The following is an 18,926-nucleotide window of genomic DNA, read 5'->3' as shown; positions in this document are numbered from 1 at the left end:
ATTCTCGACTCGGCACTGGTGCTCGGCGTTATTCTTTCAGTGGTAGGTGATGTGCCCGTCGATAGCGAGGCGCCAGTAGTGACTTCGTCAATCTCAAGGATGTACCGGCTCAATCTTTCAGAGATGCTCACAAGTGTAGGGTTACGTGCCTATATTCATAGAGATGAGTGTACTTGTGGGCGTCTGTTGTACTTTATTTTTTTAATAAAAGAAGGGCTTGTATTTCCATAGGGAAACAAGAAGCAAAAAAAAAGTTACTAGACGACCAATTTTTTTTTTATGATTTGGCAATGATGATTAAACAAGTGGGAAAGCACGATTTGTTCCTTGAGACTGTCGAGGGCCAAGAGGCAAAGCAAATCTCCAGTTTGTCTCAGCAGGCACTCCATCCGCCTGTTTTAATTCATTGTTTACTATCATTGTTCTCACAAGCAAGGGTCTGAACCTGCAGTCCCGGCCCAAACAATAGAATAGAAGCGACGCTGCGCTGACAGACGCAGCAATACCGTGTGTGCCCGAGCTGAAAGAGAAACGCGCGGTGTGCGCATGGCATCGGCATGGCGGGTTGCGTACGGCCGCCGGAGATCGAGCGAGGAGGCGGATCGCCGGGGAGGTTACGGCCGTGTTGCCGGGGGCGTTGCCACTCCCATCCCATGTGTTTGTTTTATAATTTTTATTTATTATTCCCTTCCGCACACCAGCCTACCTGGCTATATATATACATATATGTAAATCTGCCATCGCGACATCTATCTATCTATCCCTGCAACCAACAACCGTTTCTCCGAAACAACCGCTCTCGTCGCCACCTCCTTCCTGCCTCTCCTCTCCTCCTCCTAGACTGGATCGAATCGATCCTAGCTTTACTTCTCTCTCTATATCTCTCTCTAGATCCGAGTCCAAATAAGCCACAGATAATGCAAGTTTATCGATGAGTTGATCTGTTCGTCGTCTCTTTGTCAATCTCCTGGTTGGTTGTTGGGCTTTTGATCGACGTTTGAAGTGGTCTTAAATTTGCTCCATCTTTTGAACCGTACCGGTTCTTGGTTAGTTTATCTCTCCCTCCCAGCTACTAGTGGTCAATATAGGCAAATAGTTATTCGATCGCAGTTATCTGTTGGGGGTCATCATCTTCGTTTCCATCGCGAGGAGTTTTCGGTGGCATCAGCAGCGTCATCGGCTTTAATTTATCTCCTCTCGGCCTTCTAGCTTTGATCCTAATCTCCTGCTGCCCCCCCAGAATTCAATCTGCCTTTTGAAATTGGTCGTCGTCTTCCTTGCTCACCGATCGCCACCGGTCGTTGCGCCGCGCGGCTGCTCCACCAATCAAAAGAAAAAAGGTTGCGCGCGCGAGCCATGCAGCAGGAGCTATAGCATCTTAGTTTTGTCGATCGATCCGCAGCAGAGCAGATCGAGCGCGCGCCATGCAGGCGAACGGCCGCGGCGAGCAGCACTCGCCGAGGTCGGCGGCGGGCGGCTGGCCGTCCCCCCGCGGCGGCGGGGGCGAGCATTACTCCCCGTCGGCGTCCAAGACCCCGCGCGGCGGCGCGGCGTCCCCGAACAAGCTGCCGGCCAGCGCGGCGTGGCTGGTGGACAGCCGGTGGGCGCTCTCGGCCGCGCTCAGCCTGCTGCTGTTCCTGGCCGTCGCGCTCGCCGTGACGTCCTTCTCGTCGTCTTCGTCATCGTACGTCTCCGCGTCGGCCTTCTTCTCCTCCGACGACCATGCCCATCACGCGCACGCCGCCGACGTGGTGCAGGAGGGCGTCCACGCCAGCCAGCAGCAGCCGCCGCCGGAGCCCCTTCCCTCGCCGCCGCCGCCCGGCGCGGAGCTGCCGCGGCTGGCGTACCTGATCTCCGGGTCCAAGGGCGACCTGGAGCGGCTGTGGCGCGCGCTGCACGCGCTGTACCACCCGCGGAACCAGTACGTGGTGCACCTGGACCGCGAGGCCCCCGTGACGGAGCGGCTGGCGCTGGCGGCGCGCGTGTCCAACAGCACCGTGTTCCGGCGCGCCGGCAACGTCCACGTCGTCCGCCGCGCCAACATGGTGACCTACCGCGGGCCCACCATGGTGGCCAACACGCTGCACGCCTGCGCCATCCTCCTCCGCCGCGGCGGCGCCTGGGACTGGTTCATCAACCTCTCCGCCTCCGACTACCCGCTCATGACGCAGGACGGTACGTAACGTCGCCGCCGCCGTCGCCATCGTCGCACGAGCTCGAGTATACACATGCATTCACGCACAGTCAAACGGATTCACCTACTACGCTATACAATAATTCGATTTTCTATTCTCTAGCTGACTAATTCAACTGAATTGCTTCTGAATTATATTGTTTATTACCTGATCAAATTGAAAAATGAATTGGCTGCAGATATCCTGCAAGTCTTCTCGACGGTGCCTAGGAACGTCAACTTCATCGAGCACACCGGTTACTTGGGCTGGAAGGAGTGAGTACTGAGTAGCTGCTGCTGCTGCTGCTCGATCATCGATCTCTTGCTTGCTTTCTTTCTTCTCCATGGAAGCCTTGAACAAGCAGGTGATGAGTTGCATTGCGTTGCAGGGGGCAGAGGGCGCGCCCTCTGATCGTGGACCCCGGGCTGTACGGGTCCAAGAAGCAGGACATCTTCTGGGCGTCGCCCAAGCGGGATCTCCCCACGGCGTTCAAGCTCTTCACGGGGTCGGCGTGGGTGGCGCTGTCGCGGGACTTCGTCGAGTACACGGTGTGGGGCTGGGACAACCTGCCGCGCACGCTGCTCATGTACTACGCCAACTTCGTCTCCTCCCCGGAGGGCTACTTCCAGACGCTCGTCTGCAACGCGCCCCGGTTCGTGCGCACCGTCGCCAACCACGACCTCCACCACATCCAGTGGGACGTGCCGCCGCGCCAGCACCCGCACGCGCTCGCGCTCGCCGACCTGCCGGCCATGGTGCGCAGCGGCGCGCCCTTCGCCAGGAAGTTCCCCAGGGACGACCCCGTGCTCGACGCCATCGACGCCGAGCTCCTCGGCCGCCCGCCGCCGGCGCGCCCCGGCGGCGGTAACGGCACCGCGCCGGCGGCGTTCGCGCCCGGCGGGTGGTGCGGCGGCGACGCCACCTGCGGGGCCGTGGACAACGACTGGGTGCTCAGGCCCGGGCCCGGCGCCGAGAGGTTCCAGAGGCTCATCGAAAGGATCGTCAGGTCCGAGGCCTTCCTCAACAGGCAGTGCAAGTAGTGCTAGATCATCATCATACTGTACTGTGTGCGTTGTCTTACCTTCTGGATCCTCGTCGTCAGTGTACAAACAAACACCAACAGATATAGCTCAGCTTCGATATAGTAAGTAATACACACACATAAACCCTAGTCGATCTGGTTGTGATCCATGAGACTGGTGTGTGAATCCTCTTCTTGAGTCCTGACCTGCTGCAGCTATCCTTTTTTATTCCCCTTACTTATACCGTCTTCAACTGAACTCTGAAACTGCTCGCTGAAACAGCCTGAAGGTTTTGACAGAAGATGAAGAAACTCTTGTTTTAGATTCAGGTTGTGCTCTGTTTCTCTCCAGCAAGCTAAAAGCATTCATGGTGATGCTGAATGTTCCTGCTACAGGCCCATATACTGATGAGTGAAACATTCATGGGGGCAAGGCTGCAGAGCTCATCTCCCCAGTGAAGAATGCATAAAGGTAGGTGCAAACGACACCACAAAAGTATCTGATTTGAATCCTCTCCCAGAATTAACCCAAAGCTTCAGAGTCAGAGAAAACATACACGCATGCCTGAACTCTGAAACCACCTGAAGGTTTTCGCAGCAGATGAAGAAGCGGTTCTTCTGCCTTTTGATTCAGTATGCGCCCTGTTTCTCAACAGGGTTAAAAGCATTCATGATGATGCTGAATGTTCCAGCAGCCCTGCTACTGGCCCATACTGACGAGTAATGCCTATTTGCTTTGTTTTTGGTAAGATGTCTTATATGATTTTATTAGCTAAAAGCTTCAGCTCCTATTCGAGGGCTAAAGCCACTATAACAGGGGAACAAGTATGCAGAGCTAATCTCCCCAGGGAAGAATGCGTGAACGTACAACACCACAAAAATATTTGATCTGAAACCTCTCCCAGAACTAACCCAAAGTTTCACCGAAGACAACACCACCGTGAGCATGGTCAATACTGTAATTTGCGGCCTCAAGGATAATGGAAGTGTGAAACTCTATTATACCCTAGTAAAGCAGCGACCAGATGTTGCTGTGTCAGGCATCAGCATCATGACGAGACGAACGGCTGCTGCTAGTAATAGAAGGGTACAATAATTGTATTAACAATGCCCTTTCCCAAAAGACAGCCTCAGAGTCAACTCTGCATATGCCTTCCTTTCGCTATCTTCACCTCAGTTAGTGAGCATCCGATCATAAAGACTAAAAATGACACTCTTTTCAGACAAGATGCTATAGTATCATCACCATAACTTGCAGGTAAATTTAACAAGAGGCGAGACAGAGTGCGCAAGGCACAACCATATACAGCTACTGTAGAATCTATACTCGCAGGGATAAACACCTGCAAGCATCCTAGAACCCAGGTTCCTTGAATCAAGGATCCTTCTTTCCCAAGCGCAAAAAGGTACTAAGGGTTTATGCTAAGCTACTGAGCATACCCAACCAGATAAAACTATGGCTGCAAAGATGCTACAAGTGCTTGAGTACTCAGCTGCTCTGCGCTGGTTTCAGTTTCTGAATCCAGTGCAGGAGACGCTTCTTGGGATCCTGGCAGGTGCCACTCTTCGCTATGTCAAGGCAGCCACCCTGCGAGAGAATGGAACGGAACTGTTCCAAGACTTTCACAATCTGCCAGAAATCAGGCCTCTTGTCAGGCTGCAACGCGCAGCACTGCTCAATCAGGGATCTGAGAGCTGATGGGCATTCTGGAGGAATTGTTGGCCTCAAGTTCTGGGAAAAAAACAATTATGTAAGAAATGTATATGCTTCAACAGTCATTGTGCAAATAAATTCTCTTTAGATGTTGTCCTCAAAGCAGGAAAGAAATCATTACCCTATTGGCGACAGCATAAGCCACCTGGAAAGGGGTCAGGTTCTCGTAAGGAATTCTTCCAGACACCATTTCCCACAGGAGCAACCCAAAGCTGTAGACATCAACCTTTCGGTTGTATGCCTTTTGCTTGATCATCTCAGGAGCCATCCACCTGTAAGTGCCCTCATCCTCCACTAGAACATCACAGAAAGTCTCCTCACAGGCGATACCAAAATCAGCAATCTTCACACAAAAGTTCTCGTCAAAGAGAATGTTCTCAGGCTTAATGTCGCGGTGAACAATCCCTTGAGAGTGTATGTACTCCAAACCACAGGCAACATCAAGAGCAATGGATATGATCTTCTCCACAGGGATGGGGTGGTTCTCTGTGCTATTCAGGTATGACCTTAAGGAGCCTCCCGGAAGGAACTCGGTAATAATATAAAAAACTGGTGGGCATTTATAGGCCACCACAAGCTGCGTTAGCAGAAAATTGATCAGAGAAGGGAGGTTGCATAACAAAGCAAATCAACAGTACATGCATGTGGAAGGTGTAATTCATAAGCTCAACTCATTGGAAACAATCAACCATACTTACAAGATAACCTACTAACAACTATTCTGAGCACTAGAGTAGCACAGTATGACAGTATACACCAACTATGATTAGTTCTAATGTTCCTAAGAGTACTAAATTCAGTTTAAGTTGTTTCTAAAATAGTGGGAACAAACTGACAAGTCATTATCAGCAGCACTAATCTAAACTGGTCAGATCAAATTAAAATGGTCATAATAAGAATGAAAAGTAAAACCAACACACACACACACACATGCACTTAAACTAATACGTATTAGGAGATTCAAGTCGAGACTTAAGACAAAAGGCTGATTGTACATAATCATGTTAATTGTTACCTTGATCACATTCTTGTGGTAAAGGTGAGATAGTGAATTTATCTCACTGTTATACTGCTTCTCAAGTTTAGCAGCCATCTTCCCATTGTCGTCATCATCAGGTTGTCGGATAAATTTAATTGCAACTGGTTTATCGTCATACAACCCCCTGTACAGCCGACTATATGCCCCGCTAGCAAACCTGTGCCCAACGAGCAGCTTGGAGGGATCAAGTGTCCAATCGACTGTCGTTTGCACCGCCTGATTCATTCTAACCATCTGGGCCCTCCGATCAATAGCAGGGTTAACTGCACTAACCCTCCTTCCACCGCTGTATTTCCTTGCCCAAGAATTATCCTTTTGAGACTTGTGCTTACCAGATACCATTGGAGTTGAGCACAAATCAGGACTCTGACCCATATAAGACACCTGCCTAGCAAATGATTTTCCATATATACTCTTTTCAGATCCTCTTCGCTGTGGAGGGGGGCTCGCAAACCTCTGGCTGCTAGACTTTGCTTCCCTGAACACTTCAGAAGGTGCAGTACAAGGAAGGGGGGACTTCGATCTCTGTTTGTGCTGAGGTCCATAAGCCTTTTGCGGACTAGAGCCTTGGTTCGAGGGAGCTTTGTTCAAGTAGCTGAGGAGCATCATCGAACTTGGGCTCTTGACCAGGCTCCTTGCTCTCAGGCCCCTGCAATTCTCTGAGTTCATTGGAGGGCTGGAAGGAATCTCCAAACTCGCCTTCTTCGGTTTATTGGCCTTGTCCCTATCAAGCTGAAGCGAGGATCGGACCAGAGGCAAGCTAGCACAGTGCTTGAGTGCAGTCCCTGTATCTTCGGCATCCCGATCAACAGGCATCGACATGGACTTCCCCATACTCACAAATTTCTGCAATTTCCGCTCAACATCCTTGCTAAGCGGAGCGAAAGGTACCACCACATCCTTGCCAACCGGAGGAGCAATAGGTACCCTTCGAGGATCCACTCTTGTGTAGATAGTGTGTGAGAACTTGGTCCTCCTAAGCCATGAGTTCTGCTCCTCCATAACGGAAAATAAGGAAGCCAAGAAGCACTGTCACAAGAGATCAGATTCCAACTTTGGAAGTCTGGAAGCATAGAAACCACATGTTGAACTTTGAGGAGAAAAGGAATCTGTCACCCGAAACACCAACAGAAGTGCTTAAACCAGGAATCGCCGCTGCAGTTCCTTGGTCCATTTGCAGTCGAATTCTTGCAGCAACTTGTGTATCAGACGGGTAATCTAAAAGGGCCCAGAGCTTGCCAAGTACAGAGAAATGGATCCTAGACTTCGCAGAGCTTGTTGGAGAATCAGGCAGTCACAAACAGGGCTTCTCAAGAATCCTAAAATAAAGCAAGAGGGAGGCACAATTGTAAACTGAATCGGTTGAGCAACAGCAACTATTATATTGGCAATTATTGCAATAGAAAATGTCCAGTTCAATGAACAGAGGCAAAGCAATAATCCAATATTAGATTCAAATAATACACACGTATAATTCAAAACGAAGGACTTGACTCTGTCTAATGGCATTGGAAAAAAAAGAACAGGTATGAAACGGGGAGCAAGCGCACGGTTTTTGACAAATACATGCGTTGAACCATGAGGAGTCTCAACCATGAGAAACTGCAATATCATAGGCTAATTCATAGGCTGACCGGATCAAGCAGGACATCTGAACAACAGTTCGTTTAGTCTGCGATTGACCACTCGCCAGACGGCGTACAGATCTATCATTGTCAAGTTAGTGACTTTTCATGGGACGACACATCAAACAGTGAGCAATTCTTGCGGGAATCCTTGAGTAAAACACAAATGCACAAACGAAGAACAACCTCTTATCCAAAAAAGACTCAATTATGAGATCGCGACTTCTCTTCTTTCCAAAAAAAAGAGGTAGTGAAAAGGATTGTGACTTTTCTAAAACCAAATAACCAATAACCATGAGGCAAACACGTCTCCCATGTAAAATCAACAAGCAACTCGAAAATGTTTCAATCCGGGAAAGAAAATACTTGTACCAATCGAAAGCGCAATCCTAGGGGAGCAAATGCAAACATCGAACGGAGTTGCGCATCAATGGCATCGAAACCCGCCCGAGGCGTGTAAACGCGATTGCCCCAAGGAAACCAATCCGGGGCATAAAAAAGTGAAAACTTTAACAATAACCAACAAAATAAAAGTCCCACACGAGCAGCAAATCCGCCTCTAAAGAACTTGCCTTCTCAGATGAAAATCGATCTAAAACCCAACAAAACCGGCATGTAGAACACTCAAGTCTGAACACTTGGAGAAGGGAAACCTCCAGACTATATAAAAAAAATTAGTTCTGGAAGAAAACCCAGTCCCCTACAAACAAATACAAGTCTTTGCGGCCACAAAGATCGGAGCAGCAACAAACTAACCTTCCAGGGATTGCGGCGGACGGAAAACCGGATCAAATGCCAGCTCCCACCCCTCCTGCCGCTCCAGGTAGGCGGCCAGCAACCGAAGCAGAAGCGGATCGAGGGGGAGCCGGGGGTTATCAAGAGCGCATTGAGGGCGCGCACCAGAAAAGGGCCCGTGCGTACTGCACACCCTGTAACGCGGCCTCGTGCCGGTGGGACGTACGCTCTCCCTCCCCCCGCGCCGCCGTACGGTCTCCCTCCTGTTCTGCCGATCTGCAACGCCTTCCTTGGAGGGCTTCGTTGACAATACCGGGAGGCGCAGGGGCTCGTATCTGAAGGGGAGGAGACGAGGATGAGATTACGCGAGGGCGGCGCGGACCGCAAAATTCCCGCAAAAATTCAGGGAGCCCGTCTATACAAATATGGATAGTTTTGGGACTGTTTGTATAGATATGGAAAGACTGGAGGTGAGGGTATGGATGCAAATGCGAGCTTTTTCTGGGTGCAATGTGAAGAGGAGTCAATGGCCCACTGCAAACTGCAGGGGTGGCGAGAGAGGGACACTGCAGGATTGGGGGAATGTCAAGCCCTTTTTTCGCATAAAAAGTGGTTAGGGTTTTTTTAGGCTACCCGCACCGCTGGGCCTGTTTGGTTCAGTAGCACGAGTAGCGCACACAATTCTTGAGAAAAGAATCTCACATGTATGGAGTCCTAAACGAAGTTTAGTTGCAAAACTTTTTCACGACGAATCTAATGACAATAATTAATTGATGATTGTCTACAGTGATGCTACAGTAACTATCCTCTAATCGTGCAGTCAAATGCCTCATTAGATTCGTCTCGCGAAGTAGCGCAGAGCTGTGGAATTAGTTTTGTAAATTGACTTTATTTAGTACCCTAATTATTAGTCAAATTTTTTATACTATTTATGCTACTTCGAACCAAATAGGGCCGCTATGCCCGCAAACGGCACTGTAAAGGGACCGGGTCCCCCTATCCGCACTCTGTAGAGGTTGAGATGCTGCCGCGGGCAAAGCCTGTATGCAGATCTGGACCGGATGATGGCCTTCCTGCTTTGCGCCGCTACCTGTGGAGTTTTCCTGTAGCAATCGCTACGGTGCCGGTCGGGATAGCGGCTTGCGGTGCGGGAGTCCGGCTGCTATACTTCCAGTTGAGGTCTCGTGATAGAGTTGAGCGGTGCAGATAGCCTAGTCCTCGTGACCTCTCCTTTTCGATCGACATTCTTTGCGTCTATTATTGGTGCTGGTTAGGGGATTCTACATGGCAAAAGGATTCAGTACATCACGCTTTGGTGTTGTCTCTTCTTCTACCATCTTGTAATCTCTATCTTGTTTTGTTTGGGTTTTTGATTGAAGTTACCAGCTTTTCCATAAGGACACCACTATTGTGTATTCGCATGGTTAGGGAACAGTTTGCGAGTTACTATAATCTCTTTGTGCTGATCAAGCATTTTCCTCCTAAAGATAATTTGAAAAAAAATGAACTGCATGACAGAGACAGGATAGAATTGTTCAAATACTCTAAATTAGCAATCAACTTTTGGAAGGTGGTACAATTTATTGCAAATATGAATTTTAGTTTGAATATAAGAATTATGACCAGACCCTTCTACAAATACTTCCCCAAAAAAAATGAAAATTAACTACTTCCCAGATATATGGCGCCCAAAATGTGAGCCAAAGAATACATCAGCAATGACGATGATAACTTGGATACGAGGATGTATGCCGAGGAGGTTGTTGGTAGTCATGACAATGAGAAATGATGACGAATACAATAATAAACATAGTATATATCCCTACGGATAGTGTTAGCAGTCACGGTAATTTTGCAACAAAAATTGATTCGTACGAGGAATTTGACGAAAAATGAGCTGATGTAACCAGTGATATTGGCTACAATCATTAAAATCTATAAGCAAGGAATGATGATCTTACAATGAAAAAAGGTGACGTGAAAGGTGGCATGAAAAAGGGTGGCATGAAAAAAAGGAGGATATAGTGATGAAGCAAGTCGTGTCCCTAGTAACGAAGGAAAAGACAACACGAAAGAGGGTAGAGACAATAGCTCAAATGAAATTTAGAACAATCTAGCTACCATATATGGTCAATTTATCTGGGTAGAAAAAAGGGTGTTTGGAATACAGGAGAATCGCATTGGGGGCTTGTACCAAACCTTTGGTCACACATGTAGACTTTTCTAACTAATGAGAACACAAACAAGCTAAGTACATGATAACGCAGATGACTACGTGTAGCATGCAAGAGAAGAGAGAATATTGAATGCCTCTCGTAGCTTGCAGTATTATATGAACTAACATAACATAACTATGGAGAATATGTTGTACTACTTTGACCCCATCCCAATCGCATCTCAGACTCTAATTAATTGCTCAGTCACATGCTCAATTTTAGGGATTCCAAGACTGTTGCACCTGTGGATTCCTGTTCCTGCTGCACGTTTCACACCTCAAAGTCCATGCCACGGAAGATCCCAGCTCATTCATTTGACTTTAGCTTTCTTAATCCGCCCGGATTTTTTTTGTTTTTTCTAAGGCCTGGCTGACGCCCTGATCGACCTTGTCTCGCCACTAATGTGGCTTGGCAATTGACATCGTCTGAAGAGGAGAACCAGGAGGCAAACACTTCGGGGCAGGCAGTGCCAAAAGGCTGATAGATCCTGGAAAAATCGACAGTTTCAGAAACGGACAGGTGATGAATTCAGGGACAGAAACGGCTGTGTCAAGTGACGAAGGGAATTGCTGCCGTTTGAGGTTCAGAAGCGTCAGGCTTGAGAGGAGGAGCTTTGCCTGCCTTGCGTGGACGCACAGAGGTAAATAATTCTTTGGCATGGGAATCTAGTAGTCTTCTATCCTCTGTTTCGTAACAAAACCATTCTATTTCTACGAGATGATTCATTCAAACGTGCAGCTCTGCAAATCTTTAATTAAAAGCAGAAACATCTCCATCAGCCAAAGATTAGTTAATCATTTGTGAGAAAGCCGGTTGTTATTGTATACCGGAACTTATTGGGATCCGACATGAAACGCACATTTCGGTAAGATTAGATTAGATAGTTAGATTATCGTACCATACCATGGGGAGATGAGAAGAAAATAGGGCACCGACTGTCGCCGTCATCGCTGACTGAATCACCTTTGCGTTGCGTTGGTTGACGAAAGGACCGGATGAGTTCTGGGCCTGGGCCACTGCCCTGTTCGGTTGACAATGGGCTTCCTGATGTTCAGGCCCATTTGGGGCTTGCATTCACGGGCCCCCGGCCCATCCATCCATCTCTCCGTATCAGGGCTGTTGCTGGGCCGGTGGTCCCTCTGGAGAAAAAAAAAAAGCCCAACACACCTTTGTCCAGTCTCTCTCAGTGCTCCAAACTCCACATCCCAATCAGCAAGTGACATGAACAGCAATCGTTCAGGCGCGCAACCTGACCTGTAGGTGCCGACGCATCACTGTCCGGAGTCCCCAAATCCCTCATGCTCATGGGGCCATGGCTCATCAGCCTGCTGCTGGTCCAGTGTCCTGCGCAGGATCTCGCTCGTCTGGCCGTGGTTGGCCGAGCAGGCAGAGACCAAATGCAAGTGCGTGTGGGGGCGGGCTGGCCGGTGGCCGCCGCCGCCGGCCGGCCGGCCGCGCTGGTGGAGTGTGGTGGTGGTGGCCTCCTGCTGGATGGAGGCCGCGGCCAGCGTGCGAGATCGATGCGAGGGTCACATGGCCATGGCGTGGTACTTGCCCTCGCGCGCCCAGTCGCTCCGACCTGGACCACCCGCCCCATCTGCACTCCTCTCTGCATGTTCGTTTCAAAAAACCCTTCTTTCTTTGTTTTCCCCTTTTTGCTCTTTCAGAAAAAGACGACCCTCTCTCTCTCTAAAAAAAATACTCCTACAAGGAAGTGAAATGAAATGGAAAGAAAAGGCTCCATTCTCTTCCCACGCGTATTCACACGCATGTGACTCTGTCCGGTGCGTCCAAATTCAGTAGCAGTAGTAATTTCAAAAGGTGATTGTAAACATCGAGCAAAGTCTCGTGAAATTCATTCATATATTCCAAACAGGCATCTTGGCCCCCAATCCACATACGCGTGGGGGCCTCGAATCAAAATCGCCGTGGCTGTCCTCCATGCATTGACCTCATCATCCCTCTCGGCCATCGACGTCGTGCAGGTCAACACGCTGGCTATTAGGCACGGGAGCACAGTGAGATCCTCGCACTCGCAGCAAACACAAACGGCTAGCTTTTCCCGGTGGCATCTGTGCCTAACACTTTTCTCTGCCCTCGAGCTTCTTTACATGCCGTATACATAACAACAGTGTAGCATGATGAGCTACCAATTTCTTCAATCAAACCGTCCACATTTGAATCTAGACCACGGATCAATATCCAAGAGGCACGGAGAAGTGGATAATTTTACAATTAACCGCCCACATCTAACCACACTTTTGCTAATCTCCTCTTCCACTCTCCCAGTGCATCCCTTGAATGTTGATCCGGTGACTCAGATTGAAGTATGCACGGTTTGCACGAAAGATTGATTTGTAGCTAATATATTTCTTATATAAATATATAAATCTAGCCCTGCCGTGTTCTTCGACGTACGTTGTGTTGGGTGCGTGCTGACAAGGGGCGAGATTCCGATAGCGCACCGCCTGAAGAATTGAGTGCTGCGTGGAAGCTCTGGTATGTGTCCCTGCTTGCTCCCCTCCTTTTTTTGCCTCGATGGGAAACACCGGATCGGATGCCAAACTGCTAGTTTAATCGAGCAGCAGACGTCGCTAAAAATCGCAGCACTGGCCTGCTGCCAATGACTTGGATCGCTCTTGCATCTCAGACTGACAGTGTCTGTAACTTTTGTCTCAATGATTATTATCACGACCCGCGCTTTCGGCAGTTAAATTCCTTGTAGAGCAACATCGATCATTTTTTTAAAAAAAAATCAACATCCATGATGTGCACAATACATTTGTGCTTGGTTTGATTTGATTCAGTTGGAGTGGAGCAGTCAATGATTTGGTAATCTGACTCGATCGATGTGACTGAAGCTGTGGATTTTTCATCTTTGGACAGTACCAGAAATTCAGTCAGATTAATTTGTATTTGTCCAGGTCTCAAAGAGGAGGGGGGAGAGTACCTGTAGCTTTTTTACTGGTACACGTAGTACTAAGTTTTACCGTGGCATCGGATTCCCGTAACGGGCTCTGTACCGGCATGATGACAGCAACGGCACGCTGTTGCGATTGCGACTCCGACCAATTCAATGGGCGCTCTATCTAGCGAGTCATACCTACTCCCTCCTTCCCTGTTTATAAGGCATACACGTATATCAAGATTCAAATTTTGTCATCTTTGACCAATAATTTGACTATTAAAATTTTATTTTTATAATGCAAATTTCATATGATTGATTCATAATCAAATATATTTTACAATGATTATAAGTTTATAATCAAAAGTGATATAATATATGATAAATAAATGGTCAAAGTGTTGTTTAGAAGATCGTGTCATGTTCCACCATGCCTTATAAACGGGGGAGGAGGGAGTAATTAACACCCGTGAAATAACTACCGCACCATTGATGCCATGACGTAGCTTTCCCTGTGACGACTGCCCGGTACAGCGTCGTACAGCGGCACGTACGCATTCGGAATTCAAATCTGCGTACTCCGTTATTTGTCCAAAATGCAGTATCCGAGACTGACGATGAGTACATGCTGTCAAATTTAGCATCTCTGACTTACCGAGATGAATTGCTGGATTGAATTTAGGGGCCGTTTAGTTTCCAAAAAATTTCACCCAAAAATTTTCACCTCCCCTTTAAACACATGTATGAAGCACTAAATATAATTAAATAACAAAATTAATTACACAGTTTGGATGTACACGACGAGACGAATTTTTTAAGTCTAATTAGTGCATGATTAGCCATAATTGCTACAGTAACCCACATGTGCTAATGCTGCGGTCAAAGACCTCAAAAGAGTCGTTTCGTGGTTTCCAGGTGAGTTCTGGAATTAGTTTTTTAATTAGTGTACGAAAAATTCTTTCGACATCTGATCAAATACACGACGAGACATCCAAAATTTTTTGCCTTTGAAACTAAACGGCCCCTTACCATTTGCCACGATGCTGTAGCTGTACTTGTATTCTACGTACTACTAGTAGTACACTGCAGAGGAGTTTGAAACTTCAAATTTGAGATGGAAAGTACTCTCACTCTGCACTTGGGCCGTGTTTAGTTGCGCGTTGTAAAGTTTTTAAAAAGGCATCTTTCTACATTTAAAGTACTAAACATAGACTAATTACAAAAATAATTACAGAACTCGTCTGTAAATCGCGAGATGAATCTAGCGAGCCTAATTAATCCGTCATTAGAGGTTATTTACTGTAGTATTACTGTAGCAATTTAGCATCTAATTACAGCCTAATTAGGTTCATTAGATTCGTCTCGCCATTTACAGACAGCAGTCGCAATGTGTTTTTTATTTCGTCTAGATTTAAATCTCCATGCAGGTGCCGGAAAAAAAATTTGGAATTTTGATTTTTTAACTAAACACGGCCTTAACTGGAAGTTACCGCGGCTTCAAAAGTGAACGAACGCCCTGCAAAGCTGACGACGTCGCGTCGCGTCCGTCCGCGACGTGACGGCGTCGGCTTTCGCTGTGCACGCGCGCTGCTCCTGCTGCAAAGCGTGCCGCCGTCACCGTCAGCTCTGGAGCCGCGTCAGCCTGCAGTAACTTTTTTTCCTTTCTCGCTGATTGACAAAATGTGCTCCTACTTTGATTGAAACATGGTAACAACATCTTAACCGCTTGTTTGCGTCGAATCAGCCATCTGCCATCTGCCATTGGGATGGATGTGCGGCAGATCTGACAGGCGCGCTCATTTGATTTGCCTGACAAGCCAGAGCATGCAGCTCCGCTCCCCCGCTGTTGCTACAGAATCGACATCCATGCATGTAGGCAAGGCATTGCATGATGGAGCGGGGTGGATAGGGCTGGGCATTCGGGAGGAACCCTTGCAGGTTCGGTTCCTATTTTATAGGAACCGATCGGTTCTTTTCAAAGACTGGAACCGAGCTAATTCGGTTTCGGTTAGTTCGGTTCGGTTCTCGGTTCCAGCCCAGAGAACCGAACTTTCCTAGCAAGCAGTGCACACCGGACAACAAGAGCTGGCCGGGGCACTGGGCAGGGCGCCCGGAGCGCCGCGAGCCCGAGGCTGGGCTGATGCAGGTGGCGGCGCAGCGCCGCGCGCTGGTGGAAGTCGGTGGTCGCGAGCGTCGGGCGTTGGCGGGGCCGACGATAGCGGCCTCTGGGCCTCTGGCCGGGGCGGCGGGCGCTCGACAGGGGCGGGGGCCGACCGGCCGAGGGCGGCAGGCGCTCCCAGAGGGCGACGGGCGGCCGGCCGCTCGCCGGGGACGGCGCGGCCGTGGTGGACGCCGGACGACGCGGTCGCCTGGAGATGGGGCTTGGGGGAGGGGCGGACGGCGCGCGCTGCGGACCGCGAAGATGGGCGGACCGCGGACGGGCCGCGGGCGGGCGAGACCGCAGGGGGCAGCTGCGCAGCGTGCCTGCGCCTGCACCGTGGCGCGAGACGGCGTCGGCAGGCGGCGGCGCGTCGGCAGCTGCGCGAGACGGCGTCGGCGGGCGGCCGCGCGTTGGCGGCTGCGAGACGGCGTCGGGGGGGCGGCCGCGCGACTGCGCGTCTGCGCCTGCTCGAGGCGGCGGCGGCTGCGGGGGCCGGGGGGTGGGAGGTCGGGTGAGGCTAGGGTTATTGCCGGGGGTGGGCTGTGGGCCGTTGGCCTGTTGTTTTGTTGATGGGCTTCATGGGCTGCCAGGTTGCTAGGTAAATTCGGTACCAGCTCGGTACTTCGGTTTACCGAGGTCCAGAACCGAAAATACCTCGGTAATTTCGGTACCTGAGAAGTCGGAACCGAACCTGGAACCGAATTGTTCGGTTTCGGTAAATTCGGTTCGGTTCTCGGTAAATTCGGTTCGGTTCTCGGTTTTCGGTTTTTCGTGCCCAGGCCGAGGGGTGGACAGTGCAGTGGGCAAGTGAACTCAGCCGCTGACACTGTAGTGGGGCACTCTCAGCATCCTCACAATTTCCTCCTCAGGAAAAATAAAAAAGACCCGGCTTTTCCTCCAAAAGCTGCTAGCTTTTGCTCCAATTCACATCTATGTTCTCTTAAAATAATGCCCCGATGCAAAATGGTGGAGCTCACCACTCCACCACCGGGAGGGAGAGAGCATTGTTTCATTTGTTTGTTTTTCTACCCCTTTTGATCGCTCCCATATTCCACTCCCACTCCCTCCACCACCACCACCACCACCGGTAGCAGTAGCCAACATGATGAGAGAAAAATATGCAGGGCATTTCGCTTTGGGCCGTGTTTAGTTCTGTTGCAAAAAAAAATTTGCAAATTTTTTTTACTAATTTAAAGTATTAAATGAAGTCTATTTACAAAAATTTTTCACAGATGGGTTGCTCTACTATGCCCAGTGTCCTACGAAAAAAGATGCCCCTTTTGGGGACCCCTTTTGTTGCTCTACTATGCCCAGTGTCCAATGCAGATCGAAAATGTTACCACTCCTGGTTCTGAGCAGATTTTGTGCAGATTTTGGTACAAAGAGGGGGCAATTATTGGGCTGCCTTGCCTTCTTCCCTCCGTGGATAAGGGGATGCTAAGCTGCCACTTCCTCGAAACATGGTTCAAACTCAACGGGGCCCTCTGTTCAGATCAGTGACTAGACTAAGCTCCATGATCAGGTTACCGTGTGCGTTTCAGTGGCACACTATTTACCTCTGATAAAAAAAATGTCACCTTTCTGTAGAGTTTGAACTCTAGTAGGAGAACCATATCTTTCTAGTTTGTAGACATGTATAATCAGACCAGTTCTAACAGCTGAGCCATGTTCTAAGAATTTTGAATATTTTACCTGGCTGGATTAGAGTAGATCACTTGCTTCACGCTGGACCAAGTTTTGACAGCTTAATGTACAAGCTTGCCCCACCAAACCATGTCAATGCAAGAACATGAAGCAAGGAAAGGTGAAAATTTTCAAGCTAAAAATCTACAATTCAGATGAGGACAAGAAAAGAAATGAGGGGCAAGAGCATCACTCAAACTCGGTGATCAATTTAATCCCTCTTATGCGCCGAATTACTGTTACAAATCTGAGGACTGGACATACAGGAATCACCCCAAAGCTCAGGAGAGGGAGGGAGAGAGGAGCAAATCATCCACAGATCAGGTCGGCCTCCCGCTTCAGGAGCACGGCGACTAGCAGCGAGCAGAGCATACCGGCAAGGAGCGCGCCAGCCTAGAGGAAGGGAGGGGAAGCCACGAAGCGGTCATGGCCGGCTGGTCGGCGACTGCACGGGGAAGAGCGGGAGCAGCCTGGGCGGCGCCTGCAGGTCGCCGCCGGGGCCCGCATTGCCGCGCGGGGACGGGTGGAGGTAGAACCCTTTCTCGGCGATGGCCCGGTCCTCGGCGGCCGCGGCCTCGTCGGACCCCGGCAGCGGCGGCAGCGGCGTGACGGGGCTCCCCAGCGCCAGCGACGGGAAGTCCAGCATGCTCGGCGACAGAACCTCCAGCCCGCGCGGCGAGAACCCCCGAGGGGAGAACCCGTTGCCCGCGGAGCCGCCGGCGGCGAAGGCGGCGGCGGCCGGGAGCAGCGGGCAGAGCATCTTGAGGCTCTTCATGCTGCTCCGCCGCTCGTAGAGCTTGAAAGCCGGCTTCTTGGGCCCCGTGGGCGCGGGCGCGGGCTTCTGCGCGGCCGGAGGCGACGCCTGCGCCCCGCCCGCCGCAGCGGCCGCCGCGGTCTCCGGCGTGCCAGTGAGGATCTGGACCACCTGCTTGAAGGAGGTGGTGTCCGCCTGGACGAAGGTGGTGGGGAAGGGGCTGGACGGGTCCGCCGACGCCTGTGGCATCGGCATCGGCATCGGAAGCGCGGCCACCGGCGAGGGCGGCGCGGGGCGCTCCCGGGCGGTGGTCGCTGCGCCGGCGTCCATGAGAAAAATGTCGCCTTTGGCAGCAGCCTTGGCTGGCTTCTCTTGTGAGTGAGAAAGACAGCGGGGGGCGGGGGAGAGAGGGAGAGAGGAAGCTAACGGAGGCAGCGGCGGAGGGTGAGAGAAAGGCTTTTGTGCCGCTCGATCACGCTGCGGCTTTGAATCTGCCACCGTCTGATCCCTGCGGGCGGTTTTGTTTTTTCAATTTTTTATCAAGGATTTGGGCCCCAACTGTCAGCATCTACGCTATCCTGCATGACATGACATTTATCGATTCAGTAGCTTCGTTTGGATTGCATAATAGTGAAATAATTATTCCTCTGATCCTTTTTTAGATTGATTTAAGTCTGTTTTAGTGGGGGTGATAGCTCTCTCTTTTGTTTACGTTCACCTGACGCTTTGTTCGGTCAATTATAACCTATATTTGGAGTAGTGCTACATTCCAGTAAGGGTTGTTTGGATCCAAGAGGTTAAACGTACTTGATCTAAATATGAACTAAAATTAATCTAATTACACCGAGGATGACTAATTGGTCATTAGAATTGATTAGCCCTTGATTAGCTCATGTTTA

At 49.8% G+C, this 18,926-nt stretch overlaps 3 protein-coding genes across 5 annotated transcripts; 1 reads left to right on the top strand and 2 right to left on the bottom strand.

Annotated features, from left to right (window-relative positions):
• The first annotated feature begins 1,415 nt into the window (after positions 1-1,415).
• Positions 1,416-3,412, top strand: LOC120705673 (beta-glucuronosyltransferase GlcAT14B-like). The gene is made up of 3 exons (XM_039990147.1): positions 1,416-2,175; positions 2,374-2,449; positions 2,563-3,412. Exons 1-3 carry the CDS (start codon positions 1,425-1,427, stop codon positions 3,212-3,214), a joined length of 1,479 nt encoding a protein of 492 aa, XP_039846081.1. The 5' UTR covers positions 1,416-1,424; the 3' UTR covers positions 3,215-3,412.
• An 896-nt stretch (positions 3,413-4,308) lies between these two features.
• Positions 4,309-8,888, bottom strand: LOC120705672 (serine/threonine/tyrosine-protein kinase HT1-like). Of its 3 annotated transcripts, none has more exons than XM_039990144.1 (4): positions 8,330-8,888; positions 5,925-7,267; positions 5,031-5,486; positions 4,309-4,927 (listed from the first exon to the last, which is right to left on the bottom strand). In XM_039990144.1, exons 2-4 carry the CDS (start codon positions 6,948-6,950, stop codon positions 4,685-4,687), a joined length of 1,725 nt encoding a protein of 574 aa, XP_039846078.1. In that variant the 5' UTR covers positions 6,951-7,267; positions 8,330-8,888; the 3' UTR covers positions 4,309-4,684. The 3 variants fall into 3 exon arrangements, with proteins under 3 accessions (XP_039846078.1, XP_039846079.1, XP_039846080.1); XM_039990145.1 differs by lacking the exon at positions 8,330-8,888 and adding an exon at positions 7,499-8,250; XM_039990146.1 differs by lacking the exon at positions 8,330-8,888 and adding an exon at positions 7,583-8,250.
• An 8,428-nt stretch (positions 8,889-17,316) lies between these two features.
• On the bottom strand, positions 17,317-18,480 carry LOC120705671 (VQ motif-containing protein 4-like). Its single transcript, XM_039990143.1, has one exon. It carries the CDS (start codon positions 18,355-18,357, stop codon positions 17,698-17,700), a length of 660 nt encoding a protein of 219 aa, XP_039846077.1. The 5' UTR covers positions 18,358-18,480; the 3' UTR covers positions 17,317-17,697.
• Positions 18,481-18,926: the final 446 nt, after the last annotated feature.

The sequence above is a fragment of the Panicum virgatum genome, chromosome 5K, assembly GCF_016808335.1.
Source record: "Panicum virgatum strain AP13 chromosome 5K, P.virgatum_v5, whole genome shotgun sequence".
In the NCBI taxonomy this organism is placed as follows: domain Eukaryota; kingdom Viridiplantae; phylum Streptophyta; class Magnoliopsida; order Poales; family Poaceae; genus Panicum; species Panicum virgatum.
This window is presented reverse-complemented; position numbering and strand designations above follow the sequence as displayed.